Source organism: Mya arenaria, chromosome 8, assembly GCF_026914265.1.
Source record: "Mya arenaria isolate MELC-2E11 chromosome 8, ASM2691426v1".
In the NCBI taxonomy this organism is placed as follows: Eukaryota; Metazoa; Mollusca; class Bivalvia; order Myida; family Myidae; genus Mya; species Mya arenaria.
The window spans coordinates 23,772,376-23,789,076 of NC_069129.1; the positions used below are offsets into that span (position 1 = coordinate 23,772,376).

General features: G+C 33.0%; 2 protein-coding genes across 9 annotated transcripts in view; one reads left to right on the plus strand and one right to left on the minus strand.

The window, feature by feature from the left end:
- The window catches only part of LOC128242243 (capping protein, Arp2/3 and myosin-I linker protein 3-like), an 83,157-nt gene extending 76,776 nt beyond the window's left edge, over positions 1 to 6,381 (plus strand). For all 8 annotated transcript variants that reach the window (XM_052959333.1, XM_052959334.1, XM_052959330.1 and 5 more), the window contains one exon: positions 333 to 6,381. In XM_052959333.1, the coding sequence (XP_052815293.1) occupies positions 333 to 496 (164 nt within the window). In that variant the 3' untranslated portion in view covers positions 497 to 6,381. The remainder of the gene's footprint in view (positions 1 to 332) is intronic.
- An 848-nt stretch (positions 6,382 to 7,229) lies between these two features.
- On the minus strand, positions 7,230 to 16,584 carry LOC128242494 (uncharacterized). The gene is made up of 8 exons (XM_052959656.1): positions 16,448 to 16,584; positions 14,822 to 14,893; positions 13,822 to 14,031; positions 13,312 to 13,449; positions 12,299 to 12,359; positions 10,859 to 10,926; positions 10,234 to 10,328; positions 7,230 to 9,582 (listed from the first exon to the last, which is right to left on the minus strand). The coding sequence occupies exons 1-8, from the start codon at positions 16,511 to 16,513 to the stop codon at positions 9,468 to 9,470; spliced, it is 825 nt and encodes a 274-aa protein (XP_052815616.1). The 5' UTR covers positions 16,514 to 16,584; the 3' UTR covers positions 7,230 to 9,467.
- Positions 16,585 to 16,701: the final 117 nt, after the last annotated feature.

Genomic DNA, 16,701 nt, shown 5'->3' on the forward strand with positions numbered 1-16,701 from the left:
TCAGACCTTTCAACTTTTGTTTGGACGAGGGGGGGTTTTTTGTTGGGGGGGGGGGGGGGTTATCGCTGGGTCCGGATTGTTTTAGGTTCCAAACATTTAGAAGCCCTGGTTATAAGTACTGCATTTTTGACCAGGGAGATTGTATTTGACTCAAAGCGATATGAATCCCAAGTTGTCCAGGCTTTGATCTCAACAATCGTAAATCATGAATCCACTTATAGAGACATTGGTACTGGAAGGAGTCTATTGGATAATGATTTTGTAAGCTTACAGTTATCATCACAATGTAGCTGAAGTAAATTTGTATAAACCTATTAAATGCTTGATTTCAGAATCTCCTGAGGTGACTAGAAGACCCAAGTCAATGTTTGAAGTTTTACAAAACAGGCCTGATCTGAAAAAATCTGGGACTCTCGACACTCCACTAGAGAAAGAGGAAAATAAAGAAACTGTCGAAGAGAAAGGCTCTCCAACTGAGGATGTCATTTTAGTGTAGGATACTCTTCATTGTGGAGGAAGCATTCAAAGGTAGCAGACAACACTTTCTATCCAGGAGGAGAGGTTTATTTTATTGTAGAATACTCTTCATTTTGGAGGACAATCAGAAAAGTGAATGACAGAAAGGCTCATGTAAAGAAAATCATTTAGTATAGGAAAAAGTTATTTTGTAAAAAGAACAACTTGTGTGACATTGACAGATCATTGATAATTGTATGTTTAGATACTTCCTCCAAGAGGCTAAAAAGGGTATAAACCATACTTGGTGATAAGGTCCAATTCCAATGCTTGTAGACCAAAAATAATTTTGGTATCATTTAAAAGCATGTTCTGCTCTGATTACTCGTATATTAAATTAATGATAGAAACTATGTTAAAGAAAGAGTTTCCTATTGAAATAAGCTATTTTGTTATCATTTAAGATATAAAAAAAATTGTGTATGGATATACTTTATACATTATCTTTCTCCACGTATAAAATCATTTTAAATAGTTCCGAAATTCCTGAAGTCTTTTCAACATGCAACAGTAGCTGCACCCGCTACCCAAGTTATTGATATACCAGCACAAAGTGCAAGTTGTTAAAATTCAATTACAGGGGTTAAGTATGGTAACTGTTTTATACCATGTTGTCAAGAACAACCTTCAATAACTCCTTTGTATATATGTATAAGTGAGAAACATGATTTATCTGCATGCTAGTTATTGCACAACTATGCTCTGCCTTCTTTTAACCATTCTGATATGGGATAGATATGTTATGTAAAGATGAATGAAAGAATATGCTCCTCTTTAATATGGTACACTATGTTGTTAACCTTTCATATATTTATTTTGATATTATATATATATAAATAAAATTGTTGGTTGCCAAGAATTTTAAAACATTTCATAGGGATCATAAAATACCAAAAGCATTCCGGATTGTAATAAATGTGCATGTATGTTACATGTACATTGAGTGTTATAAAGCTATGTTACATGTACATTGAGTGTTATAAAGCTATGTTACATGTACATTGAGTGTTATAAAGCTATGCTACATGTACATTGAGTATTATAAAGCTATGGTACATGTACATTGAGTGTTATAAAGCTATGTTACATGTACATTGAGTGATAAAACATGTTATGTGTAAATGGTTTAACAAAATAGCCAGCTTTTACAATTAATTTGGGACCATTTAAAGCTATTGGCAACAAAACAATGATACAACAAAATATGATCTATACTGTAACATAAATGTCTATGTATAAGATGAGTATTTAGTTTATACAGTTGTGTATGTAACTGATAACTGCTTTTGTATGTTCAAGTAAACTATTTGTTAATCTGTTAAAATCTGTTATATCTGTTATTTTTTTCTTTCTATTACTATATCCACTGTTAAAAGGTTGAGTACAGAATTATTTCAGATTCTGTAAAGAACATGTACGTTATATTCAATTTCAATGCATTGTAAATTGCACTTAATTAGTCTCATATCTTGATTAGTATATATTGTTTTGTTTTGTTTTAAACCTAGATGTCATTCATATTTAGAGATCTGTTTATTAATGTTCTACATTTCAATTGTATTAGATAGTTTAATAATTAAAAGTTTGTTTTTTGTGATATATTGGCAACAAATTTAGCAAAATTAATAGAATTACATAGGACTAGTATCAAACTATAATTCGTTACCTTAAAGCTGCACTCTCACAAATTGACAGTTTTGGCCAATTTTAGTATTTTTTTGTCTCGGAATCAGCTCATTTTGGCATCAGTGCCTTCAATTCAGTCATATAAGATAGCTCACAATAGAGCAGATATAACTGTTTGGTAAACTGCTGAAAATTCCATTTTTCTTAAAGCGTAAGTAATGCTTTTAAAACATCAGTTTTCATACAAAAATATAAAAACTGTGATTTGCTGTTTTGTCAGCAGTCTTCTATCACTGGTGTCCAGATATTTACGCAAAAATTGGCTCATTCCAAGACAAAAAATAAAACAGTTGTCTAAACAATCAATCTGTGAGAGTGCAGCTTTAAGCAATAATTCAATATCTGCTTCTTTCTCTACATACAGTTAATGAGTGATTGCAATTAGAATGACGATATGCCGAACAGTACTATACGTCATCATTGTAATGTAACCACCTTAAAGTGTTGCTAAATTTTAAGAGTAGAATCTGATTGGACAGTGAAATATATTGGCCAATAGAATTAATTGAATAACTGAGGTATGTCTAAGAATTATAAAGGATAGGAACTTGAAAACGAGCCCAGAGTGATAATTTTAAAACTGTTGGAGAAGTTCACTCCTTAAACTTTTCCCAACAGTCTGACCAACCAACTAGCCCATATGGTGACTCTAATATAACCTCCTACAAACTTTGTTTGGTTAAGGGAGGGGAAGGGGAGGGGGGGGTGACCTACCTTCCTACCCACCCCTCAAAATGTTAGTCGGCGAAGTCCAAACATTCTATTTATTAAATGTGGCATTAGTTTATAACTTCTTTGTTTTGTATCAATTGAACCTAACTTTCATTCTATTTAGGATGCTTTTGATCAATAGCATGATTATAACTTTATGCTTTTCATTATATTTGATCTTTCAATGTTTTGAACTCTTCTTTTTGTGGTATATTTTGGTAACAAATCTTGTTTCAGTAGTAGAATAAGTCTTGACTAGTATTGAACTATATGAGATTGCAAATTACTGCCTTTTCTTCTCTGACTTAAGACTTATTTCACATATTTTTGTAATATGTGCATTGTGAAATTCCGAAAAAAGTTTAATAGTTTCTAGAAGTCTGAACTGGGTTGTCAGACCACATTAGTGTGTCTGTTATGTAAATTGCTTTACCAATTTTTGAAAAGCTTTTCCTGTTCAAGAACATTTTTCATTTTTTGTTTTCATATTTTTCATTTTTTTTATTTATGAATATTAATAATGGTTTGGTATGTAATGCTTCTATGCAAATAAGACAAAGCCAGTCTATGCACAATTTATTTTACATTAAGTTTATCTATGCCATGATTTGTGTGTTCATGTGATGATATTTGTGCACTATAATTCTTAATGTTAGTAGTAGATGCAACTAGTTAACCACCTATATTTGGCCACATATTGTTACAATATTTGACCACGTTTTGTTACAATATTTGACCACATTTTGTTAAAATATTTGGCCACATTTTGATACAATATTTGACCACAATTTGTTCCAATATTTGGCCACATTTTGGTTCAATACTTAACCACATTTTGGTACAGTACAATATTTGGCCATATTTGGTACAATATTTGGCCACATTTTGTTTACAATATTTGACCACATTTTGTTACAATATTTGGCCACATTTTGCTACAATATTTGACCATATTTTGTTACAATACTTAACCACATTTTGGTACAATATTTGACCACGTTTTGTTACAATATTTGGCCATATTTGGTACAATATTTGGCCACATTTTGTTTACAATATTTGTCCACATTTTGGTACAGTATTTGTCCACATTTTGGTACAGTTTTTGTCCACATTTTGTTCCAATATTTAACCACATTTTGTTACAATATTTGACCACGTTTTGTTACAATATTTGTCCACATTTTGTTACAATATTTGACCACATTTTGTTACAATATTTGTCCACATTTTGTTACAATATTTGACCACATTTTGTTACAATTTTTGACCATATTTTGTTACAATATTTGACCACATTTTGTTACAATATTTGACCACATTTTGTTACAATATTTGACCACATTTTGTTACAATATTTGACCACATTTTGTTACAATATTTGACCACATTTTGTTACAATTTTTGACCACATTTTGTAACAATATTTGTTTCTCACCATGTACCATGCGTCTTGTCATGCATGTAGACAATGGCATTCCTTTTGAGCAAGCCAAGTTGAAATAATAGAGCCTCAAAGTGGTTAAGTAATGTATGTAAAACATAATGTTATACTAGAAAACATGACAATGATAGGTGTGTTCAGTTCACTGATGAAACAGACACAGGGACTTTGATATTTGGAACAGACACAGGGACTTTGATATTTGAAACAGACACAGGGACTTTGATATTTGGAACTGTCTGTTTACCCCCACAACAGTTAGTGGTTAAACATTCTTTTAATATAAGAATAAAAAGGAAACAACGTTTTAAGACTACATTGTATTCATTTTTCCTGTGCCTTTTAGATTATATTAGTTGTAGCAGTCTGTTTTACCGCCAATACCACACATTTTGTTTTCAGTTAGTGTTTAACCCATTTTCATATAATTTTAAAAATAGTAAACACATATATAACACATTGTATTCATTTTTCAGTGCCTTTTAGATTGTTTAAGCTGTTTCAGTCTGTGTTAAGTTCTGTACATAATTATATACATGTTACTATGACCAATGTGTTTATTTTATTTGTAACGCTATCTGCTAAAACCCAGGCCACAGGCAAAATTAACATAACACAAGAAATAAATTTTCAATGCGCTAATTTTTGAAGGGAGACATTGGTTACTTATAGTGTCTCTGTTAATTGAAATTAAAAATAAAACCACTTTCTCGCTTCAAAAAGCAGCATTTGGGAAAAAAAACTCGCATTGCCTTATTTTCGCCTGTGTTGTGGCCTGATTTTAGCAGACTGCGTGGCATTTTTTTCTTAAAGGTATCAAATAACTTTTTTAATTTCATTTGTTATTGTTAATGTACAGGCTTGCTGTAAAAACCGCTTCATTTTTTTTTTGGTTATGTTCAGTAATATTTTCCTCTTAAAGCAGCAGCACTCTCACAGACTATTTTGACATTTTTTTTCCGACTTTGAATGAACCAATTGTTGTGAAATATCTAGATACCAGTGATATTAGACTGGTGACAAAAAATCAGATTGCAGTTTTTAATATTTACATACGAAAATTGAAGTTTTATGGCTGAAAGCATTACTAAGGTTTTCATTTCAGCATAAAACATCAGCGTTGAACTGTTAGAATGTAAATATGAAAAGCCGCGATCTGATGTAAGCAGACTGATACCACTGTTTCTGAGACATTTACGTCAAAATTTGCTCATTCTTAAGACAAAAAATTTAAAAAAATGTCAAAAAGGTTCATCTGTGAGAGTGCAGCTTTAAGTCTCTGTTGATTTACACAACCGTTTTTAAAAACAACAACAGTATGTCCATTTTGGTAGAAAATGAAATTAAACTTAAAGATTCCGACTAAATAACAGTGTCAAACATTTTGACTTCTTCCTTAATATCATGTTAATTATAAGAGTATTCAAATGAGAAAAAAGTGGAAACTGTTTTCCATATAATGGCATTGTGGCCATCTTCTCAACAAGTGTATGAGAAAATGTTGCATGGTCATGACTTTGAGTGGTCGAAATTAGCACAAGCTGACAAGCCCTGCAAAGGTAAAATGCTTTCCGGGCTTGCTCAAATTCTGAGTTTTATACAGCAGGGCTTGTTCAAAAATGTAATGCCAAGCAGTAGTATATGAATTCGGGCTTGTTCATCAAAAAGACTGATTTCAATATATTTATATATATAGTGAGTATCAAAAAACAAGTTGAAAATTTAACCTGAAAAATCAAATAAACTTTGCAAAAAGCTGACCAATAAACTCTTATCATTCTATCTAAGTAGATAGTATAACTCCTTAGATTTTCAAGTTAGAATAATTTTATTCCTTATTGTGTATTCATTATATTCATATGTATTAATTTAATACAATGTTAATTTTGTACATGACTTGTATTGATATGATAAATCGTTCAAATGCTTCAAAATGTGCTCTGCATTTCACTGACTTACAATAAGTAACTTTAATTTACTATAAAATGTATAATGTGCAATATCATAATAAACAGAAAACTGCATTAAGTTATGTATTCTTTCTTCCTTAAATGTTACATGTGTCTCCTCAATATCATATTTTGAAACTTATTTATTTGGTGTTTTTTAAAGAAAAACTTTGGTTTCATCATTATAGCCTTCAGGTTGCCTATACCTTTTCCATGCTGATTTTCATCATACTCTATCTTCATATTTATAAGCCATTATTTCCAGGTAGGTAATAAAAAAAATGAACTCTGATATTGATGAAACTTGGCACGCATGTTCACAAAGAAATGTGTTAACCTTGTTTTGCTCAGGTGAGCTTTAAATGTGTATCAAATTGGTTCCAGATGTCAGCGGTTAGTCTTTGGTTGATGTGCTGAGGCCGGTATCCAATATTCATCTTATCCTTATCCATTGACATGCCTCAGTGATTCCATTCAGCCGATTGGTCAGCTATACAGGCCAATTAAAACACTCAGTTTCTAATCTTAAATCTAAGGTCAATATAAGTTGCATTATTGAGTATGGCTCCGGGTCAAAACTTGTGTTGTAACTCTTGTTCTGCTTCTTTGAGGAATGAAAGTGAAAGAACTTGGCACAAATAAAAGCAAGATGTTAACCAATAAGTGACACATAAACTGAAAGACCCAGCTCTCAAGGTCAAAGGTCAAGGTCACATTTAGAGGTCAATTTGATTCTGAACAATTACAGTGTTGGGTAACATGGGGTGGTGATGATAAGTGCCACGGGGGAATAGTTTTAAAAGGATCTGTCAAACACACATCACCAAACACTCGACTTTCAGAAAACGATTTTATGATGTGACTCATGCTCAAAGACCATCCTATGAGTTATCATTTTATTTTGCAAAAGAGTGAAACATAGATTTTACATATTGCAAGAAAAGAACAGGCAATATTAAATTATATTGCTGAACATAACTACCAGCAGTTATCAAAAATAATAACATGTAAAGCACTTTTGACAACATACATTATGATCCAACAAGTTAAGACAGCAAAACTATTGAACAGGTATCTTTTTTACAAAATTCAAGTTTTCTAAACTACTGGCCCCAATTTCTCGAAACTTCTCAAGTCCCTTAAAATAGGATTAAGCTAAGTTCACTATTTTTGTTTTTCAATAATTCGGGTAATATTTACTTTTTTTTTAGTGTTTTTATACTTTAGATATGAATATCTTTATAATAATCACAATTAACCATTTTTCATTTATCAAAAATCCATTAAAGTATATATTTTGGCTAATTGAAATAAGCTACTTAAGCCTGTTAAGCTTAAGAAGTTTCGAGCAATTTGGGCCAGTACTATAAATAGTACTTTTTTAAGCACACCGTTCATTCTTAAACACATGGTTTATTCCCAGCAGTAATTCACTCATTTTAAGATCACAAATGAAGTGCACTGTTGAGTCAACACTTAATGCTATTCTGTTGTTTTTTTTCTGTGCAACAAGGGGCTTTCCTCAAAATCTATTCAATTATGGAATGAATTGTGTGATTGTTGTCATTATCAGGGTATGAACACAGTTGGGCTGGTTAATGCATGTGGAGTCCAATAATTCATTTATTTATTTTCAGAATTTTTGAAAAATAACTTTAAGAAAACCTTTTAGTAATTCTTCATCACCCATTCTGAATATAGAACGACCCGACCGTAACCGGAAAGAGCTTATCATATGACGTCATAAGAATGCGGGAAAACACAAAACAAAAAACTTTATAGTTGATTTTATAACGCATGACAACAGTATTTTAACAAGTCATATATTAACACTTTTCAACATGTTGACTTAAGTTTTTGTGGCCTGCTGACACAATAAAAACAATTACAAGATAAACAATTTTCAATTTACATGTATATTTTACGCGATCATTCGATCCAAGCATATCCGGAGATGTTGAGTTCATCAGATGATAATCGCAATTGCCAAAAGGCTGTTCATTTAAGGAATGGAAGTTAAAGTGTAAATATTACAGTAAATATTTAATGTCAAGAGTTAAGAATCTTGCTATACATCTGCGTAATGTCTCTGGCAGCATGTGTACAAATAAGTGTCATGAATATCATGACTTTTGTGACATGGCCAAAACAGGTGTTATGTATTTTATAAATTGTTAATGAAATAAAGGAATTACATGGATCAGCAACCTATATGCAAGTAAAGATGCAGGTAACATATTTATTGAACAACAGTCCACTGCAGATCTTGATTTCAACATACAATAGTATGACTGAGATGAACTGAATGTGTTATAGCATAGCAACAAGCTTAATGAACAACTATAAACAGTCTAGAATGATAATATGCAGGGGTGTGATGCAGTCAATTTGAGAGCACTCTTTTATAGCAAACTCCAATATAAAGGTTCGTCTTACAAAAAGGTAGTCTGAAGTTCCCAGTTACAGTGAAAATTTTGCTGCCTTTTAAAGAGGGCTTTTAGAAACATGAATAGAAAAGTCCACCGAAAATTATATATTAAAACCATGTGGACTTTTTGGAGGCATGGTTTTAAACTCCTCACTCTTATTCTATTGGTTTACTAATTCTATTTATATCATTAGCTCGTTCGAATACCAGGTTATTGGTTAGGTAAGTATAATGCTCTTCCACAGCCCTTGAAAAATGGCGTTCTGTCTATCGATGTGTCCCAGGTGAATTCAGATTTCAAACTCAATATTCACTCTGTATGCTACTTTCCATCTAGTACATCTAACAATTGTCCTCCAAAAATGGTACTCTGCCTATGAAACGGGTCCCAGGTGAATTCAGTTATGAAACTGAATATTCACTCTGTCTGTATGCTACTTTCTATTAAGCACATCTAACAATTGTCTTCAAAGCACCATGACTCTCCAAGCATAAACTTGATTGAACATAAAATTGAATGTAAGTAAATACCCCAAATAAACTTTAAAGTCACATAGCTCCTGTATATACACATTCCCAATCCTTCATATAACAAAAGACACTTGAGATATGAACATTCACTCCATTGATTGTGATACAAATATCAAGACCTTGCATATGTAGAAATCGCAGCATTGCACAGTCCCTTGCCCTGAGAAAAGAGAGAAATGTCTGACACTAAACAGATTGTCTATCAAACAATAGGGACCCTGTTACGTGGTCTGTGTTTTCTTGGTCTGTAGTTTGGATCGTAAGGTTTTGTTTGTCGCACCCCGGAATCTGGAGGCTCGTAAAACAGTGACTCTGAACTGGAAGAGAAAGGAAGGGTATTAATATATAAGAAAAAAGAAAAATTATTTTAGATACACATCCCCACCCACAAGCTTGTCTGCAACATTAAATATTGGAAAAACAGTTTTAATGGGCAAACATACCACATGACACTAAGTCACTCCATTTCTTATAACATCGTTCCTCAGTGCTTTTTTTAATCGAAAAGGGTCATAACGTAACAATTATTAAAGGCAGAATTATGGGCTTCCTGTACATGTGCCTATTGTCTCTTCCAACAATGTGTAACAAGTTTCATTTGTATATCTTGAACAATTTTTGAGTTATGGCAAAAGGTTAAAGAGGCAATGGGTGAAACTTGAATACTTCAACAGATATGCTGTATACAAAATTTGTCCCCTGATGAACAGACAGAAAGGAATAAGTGATTCATTTGTTACATCCCTCCCACCCACCCAAAAGTGTTGAAGTTAAAATTGGGGTTCATATACAAGCATGCTTTTATATCAACAAATTCATATTTTCCACCAGGTGCGCTTTTAAATTTTTGGAGTTTTCTGCTGCTATCCCTTTTACACTAATTATTCTTGAATACTGCATTACATAAACATAAAGATTAATAGTGAATCTGGGCAAACATCTACGAGAATAACATTTTTCATACTTACTAAAAGTGATGGTAGGCTAAAAAGTAATACACTATGAATGAGCCAATCAGAAAAACAGTACAGAATGTCTTCAAGAGCATGAGCCACTGGTTTTCCTGAAATATGGATGTGAAGTTTGGGAATGCAGCATACATGTAGAGATACATAAATGTGATTTCAAACCTGCTTGTAATTGACACTTCTGCTCTACACTTCGTAAAAGATGCACTATTACTCCCAGATAAGATTTACCGCATTTAATAATATTGTTTTAATATTCCAAAAATGATGAATCAATGGTTCTTATGAATGATACGGAGTTTAATTTGAAAGAATTAGCATAAAACACCATCTTTCTACCATAAAAGACTAAAGTAAACCATAGTAAATCTTTAAGCATTCACCAATCATTTCATTTTTGCACTTTCTGCTATAAAATACAGCGCTACTATCTTGTTATCAGTAATTAATATTTTCCATAAATGCATTATTTAGTAAGAAGTTAAAGGTTTATTATTCAACATACCTGAGTATGTATTGATTTTGAATAAGAGTGCCACTTTAAACCTTATTGTTTTGTTCCATACTACTTTGTAACTTTATTGAGCAATAAACAGGGTAAAGGTAAAATTTAGTGCATGTTTACCTCAACTTTTCCAGTGTACCAGTATCTACTGCAGGTTAAGGAAGAACAAACCATGGTCCTGGTTTTGTCTTAAATGAGAAATATACAAATTAGTCAGTGAAATAAATTGCAATCTTAATTACACTTAACAGTTTCTTTTCTACTTCATGCTTCTAGTAAAATCAGATTAATAATCATTTTTTAACAAGAAAATCACACAAAATTAAGAAGATTTACACCATACTGCAAATGACATCACTGATTGTATACCAGAAACAATGTGGAATTATTTTCATTTTTCTTAAAGTGCAAAGAGCTTATATGAGTGAAACTAAATTTCAAACAGTGAGTTTATCAGGATTTAATCCACAATTTTGTTTCTATGAACCAAATAAAAAGCATGAAGATATGAAAATAAACAAATACTGATGCTTTATCTGCGAAGGCAAATGCACCAAATATTAACATGATGACAATAAAAAAGGTCCCATCTTTAATTTGCAATGGATACTTCAAATGCGCCAATAACATGATGACAATGGGAAATTGCCCATGTTTAATCTGCAATGAAATTATACCAATTACAACAATGAAATTGTACCAATTACAACATGATGACAATGGGAAATTGCCTATATGGTTAATCTGCAATGAAATTGTACCAATTACAACATGATCACAATTGGAAATTGCCTATTTATATTAAACCTGTACATTTCTTGCAATTCAAAAACTAAAATTCATATCAACTTGAGGGTTGTTCTTTTGTTATCAAAAACAGCTGTATCCCCTTTGGTTATCTCATTCAGTTTCACTACATTTGACACTGGGAAATATGTATGGAAAAGGATAGAACATTTGGAACAGAAACAGCAGGACATACACAAAAAGTACCTTGTGTGACCTTGACCTTGAACTGACCTTGTTGAAACATGCGCTCTGCACATCGTATCAGAACATGGTGATTTTTGAGGATAGATATTTCAAAATCCTTCAAGGGTTTCAAGAGATATGGAGCGGACATAAAATAAAGTCATATTATAGTCATATGACCTTTGACCTCTAAGTGTGACCTAGACCTTGAACTAAGCTGTGTTTGCAACATGCACTCTGCACATTGTCTCAATATGAAAAAAAACATCTGTGTAGAGTTATTTAATCCAAGATATATGGAGCTGACTTTTAATGTAGTCACATGACCTTTGACCCCTAAGTTTGGCCTTGACCTTGAATTGAACTGGTTGTTATATGCACTCTGCACATCGTCTTAATATTGTGAACATTTGTGGAGAGTGATTTCAAAATCCTTCAAGCAGTTCATCAGATATGAAGTGCACAATTTGTGACTGACAAGTGGACAAACGGAAAGACAACTCGAACACAAAAAATATGTTTATGGGGTGAGACATAATGACAAGAAGACAAACCTTTGAAAGAAATTTGAATGAGACTGTTACTTACTAATGGCATCAAATACATGTGGTGTCATTGTTGTAGGTGAAAGACAGGCTTGAAATATCATCTGTAAAGATAAAATGTCAATTGTAGGAAAGTCAACAAGTCTTTTTTTCAGTCCTTAAAGGGGCATAACATAATACTTATTAGAGACAGAGTAATGGACCCTGACGTACATATATTTTGGTACCTTCTATGGCAAATTTCATTTGAATATTTTGAATGGTTTTAAGTTATGGCCAAATTAAAAAAAATGCAAGCCAACAGTAACAACATCGCCAAGATTATGACAAAACTTTTTTCTTTGAAATCTTTTGTTTTGTTGAACACTGAGTCTGAACTCTTCACTTGAAATCCAGGAATAGAAATTGATATGTAAATGCATATACTGCAATATTATTTTAACAAGAACTGTCACTGAAATAGCACCCTCAACTATTTTCCCTCTTTGAACCAAAATTTCTTAGTCAAACAATAAAGGGCCTAAATTAAATGAAGCAAAGTAAGAGTTACCTTTCTTGATTTCTTAAGATGTTTGGATGATCAAACCCCTTGCAATACTTCAAGAAGCTGAATTCAAGAATTTCAAATAAAGGACCCTAATTTGATTATGCAAATTAGAGTTATCTAACTTGATTATTTAAGTGGGTTGGAATGATGGGAACACTTGGCTAAAATTTCAATGCAATACATGACCTACTAAGTGAGTATAGATGCAAAACATTAACCAAGGTGTGATGCTGAAGCCAAAACAGGGCCAGTAGTATAGTACTCATCTTCAAATAGTTAAGCTACAAATAAAATGGGAGGGCAAAGGAGTAAGGCCCTTGGCTATGTAGATATCGCTTGTGGCTTACATAAAGAAGTCTTGGTTGTTTCATATGTAGGGAAGATTTTCAACCAAGCCTTACTTTAAATGCTGAATATATAGGGCGACTGACATGATTGATGATGAAACGACCCCTATGAGCATTTCATTAAAATTGTCCCAGCTTTGCACTATAGACCTTTTCAGTTACCTGGCATTTGGTAGCCAACTCTTCCATGTCATCTTCGATACAGAGGGCCGAGTCCCAGAATGTAGGATTTACCCATCCCGATACGATCTCACAGCGGAAAATATCGCAGTAGTCCGCCAGACATATCGAGTCCTTTCCCTGAGTTATATAACAACATGAAATTATGTCTTCGATACAAAGAAATGAATCTAAGTATGTAGGATTTACCTACGGTATCTTGATCTTATCTCACAGTGGAAAATAACGCAGGAAAATACCGCAGTTCATATCCCACCAGACAAATAGACACCTGTCTCAGTATCAAATAGCAAAAAGCAATCAATGTATCTATAATAAAATTTCAACAAGGATAAATCATGTTCGATATTTTCCATCATAGATGAAAAGCTGACTCCTATATCTGTAGACTATCTCACCAAATAGGATTTTAGCCAGTTTTGAACGGGCAGGGTGCTGCATAAAAGGGACAGAATTCTTAGGGTGAAAAGGGAACTTTTGTAATTAACTTACCTTATTAAGGAAACCTGCATGTCTGTTCTGAAAGTGGTTATCCAGAAAGTTCTCAGCGTAAAACATTTTGCCACAGTACTCACACGCCCACTTGCCGTACCCTTCCTCGGTTTTATGAGCCTCGTGATTGTGGAAAATGTCTCGTTTGGGATGAAACACACAATTTGTTGACAATGGGCTTTCTTCTGCGTTCAATACTGAAGTCATGTACTGTAATGTGATGAAATAACCAAGTCAGCAATAACCAAGTCAAATGAACTGGAGCTGACCTACAATATCCGAATATTGATACATGTACCTTAATTGGCAAGACAAGACCTCTGATCAGACAGATTTACTGTTACCAAGCTTATACCCGGTTCATGGATATGCCAAATCACGGCTGTGCGTTCATACTGCATGAATGCACAAAAAATTAGAATCAATCCTTAAATGATGCACTGAAGCCTTGAAGGTAACTTATTATGTGACCCTTATGATATTACCCACAACCAGAATTGTTGAAATTATACATGAGCGCTTCTATGCAAGAGTGTTACCATGTTGTCAAGGACAATGGTCAATAACTAGCATAGGATTGATTAATGGTGTTGTAATTTATCCGCACAGTAGTTATTGAATGATTCAGCTTCGCCTACTTGTTCGAATTCCAATATGGCAGTCAATGCAAAGACAAAAACAAAGGTAGCACTATCAAACATGGTACAAGATACAAAAATGATACTTTAAATGGGATTTAATAATACTGGCCTGATTGTTGGAACATTTGCTAAATTTTACAATTATTAAAATGATTATTATTAAATTAGCCACTTACGGTTACCTGACGTTAAATATTCAGTTGTTCTTCAACATTTTGAAGATAAATTTCAGTGTTAAGTATTTAGCAATTGTTCCAACAACCGGGCCAGTGTTACGATTTGAAAAACATTTGGTCTTATACACTTTTTATAATTTCATAACATATACAGTTAACCAATAAGATTTCAATGATTCTCACATGCTGGAGGACTTTTCTAACTGCTCTAGACCTGTCCCTGGGGCAATGAACTGTGATGGAATTCACTGCTCCCTGAATTGAATAAAATTGCAATATACTTTCTGACTTAAGCAAACACTAGGCAATAATATAACATACCTTACATATAAACACAAATTTGATTGGTCGGAAAATGTCACATGACAAGTCACAAAAAGTGATATAGACTCTGAAAAGTAAAAATGGGACGTTAAATCGGGATCCCATGTGACAGTGCTATACACTGGTGCACGTTAAAGAACCAGGGTTGCTCTAACCAGGGTTACATTCTGTCTGTGCACTATGCTCCAAAAGCCTAAAATGACTAACAAGGCCCAACAACCTTTATCTTAAAAAAACTTTAGAGACAATTAGCTCTTTTAGTTGTAAAGATTAACATGTGAAGCACTGTGAGTGCATCAGTTATTTCTTTTGCAAATGATTTTGGTATTAAAAATAAAACAACTCCAGTTTTGGTCAATATCATATATGATTTTACTGACCCTTTGAACACCAAAAAAATATTTATCATATGATTTTATAAATATAAGAACCAGATTATTTAACATCAGGACATAACTCAAACATTTAAAGGTGGAACCCAAACCATGACCATGGCTTTCTGTCATTAGATGTTGAAAAGATGACTGCCCATATAATCATAATTTTGTGTTGATTATTGAATTACATCATTCAAAGTAATTAAATAATACAGACGACTGGTATAATTTTCCCACTTTATTGCGAAACTGGCAAATGCTTATGGGGCTTGCTCAAACCTGTGACCAATAACACTCCCAGCTCAAACTCATGAATTATAAAGGAGAGCAAAATCATGTAAAGCAATAGCAAAAAATTTCAGGTTTGAGGAACATTCAAAAGAAAGTCTGATTTAGATGTTGCTTACCTAGCCACAATTATGCGCGTAAAGGGAACTTTTTTAAACATTAGGATATTCATTTTGTTCCCTATAAAACGCCACAAGTCAACTGATTCATGAATACCAATGTAAAATATATTCTTCAACTGTAACTCCACAATACCTGACACTGCTTTGTTAAATAACAATGCAAAGTTAAACATAAATGATTTTTAGCCAATACCTTTCTATTATTACACTTAAGCATCACCATTTTTTAACTATCTAGCAAGTTATCTATCCGCTCAATATACTTAGCGCTGGGATTTGTCATTCTTGGCTAGGAAAACAATAAGTGGGATATGGATGCGAAGTCGCCAAAATAATTGCCAAAACAAAAATTGTCAGACTCTGAAGCGGCTGTTTTTATGGACTAGCTGCTTTATTAACCATGAAATTAATGTTCTCATTGCAATTAATTCCTAAGTTTACACTTGAAACCTATTAAAAGCATTTTCACACCAATGTTATCAGAAAGTTGCACAAATTGAAAATGTACTGTCCAGTAGTGAGTTAAGCCCTGGTCTTTATTTTTTCAATACTCATATTGATAGTGTATTATTGCTAGTTAACTCAGTATTTGTCCCAAAATGGCATTCAAAAAGTAATCTTTAATCAAAGAACAGTGAGACACACTTCTGTGGTATACATTGAGAAGTTTATAATAATAAGAAAGTACATCTACAAACCATGAAAACAAGAAGTAAAAAAGGTGATAGTGAGGCTGACAGGATCAAAAGCGTCTTCGTAAACATAGTAACGATGCATTTACAACAAATTACTTCAATTAACAGACTTCAATTGTTTGTATAATCGAGCACGCAAAGTAGCACACAACATTTCTTTAGTGGTTAATCGATTACAAAATATTACAATCGGAACTCCTCGGCTAGTATCAAGATATGGCTATCTCGAAGCTTGCCGGAGATGGCCGAGTTGTTAC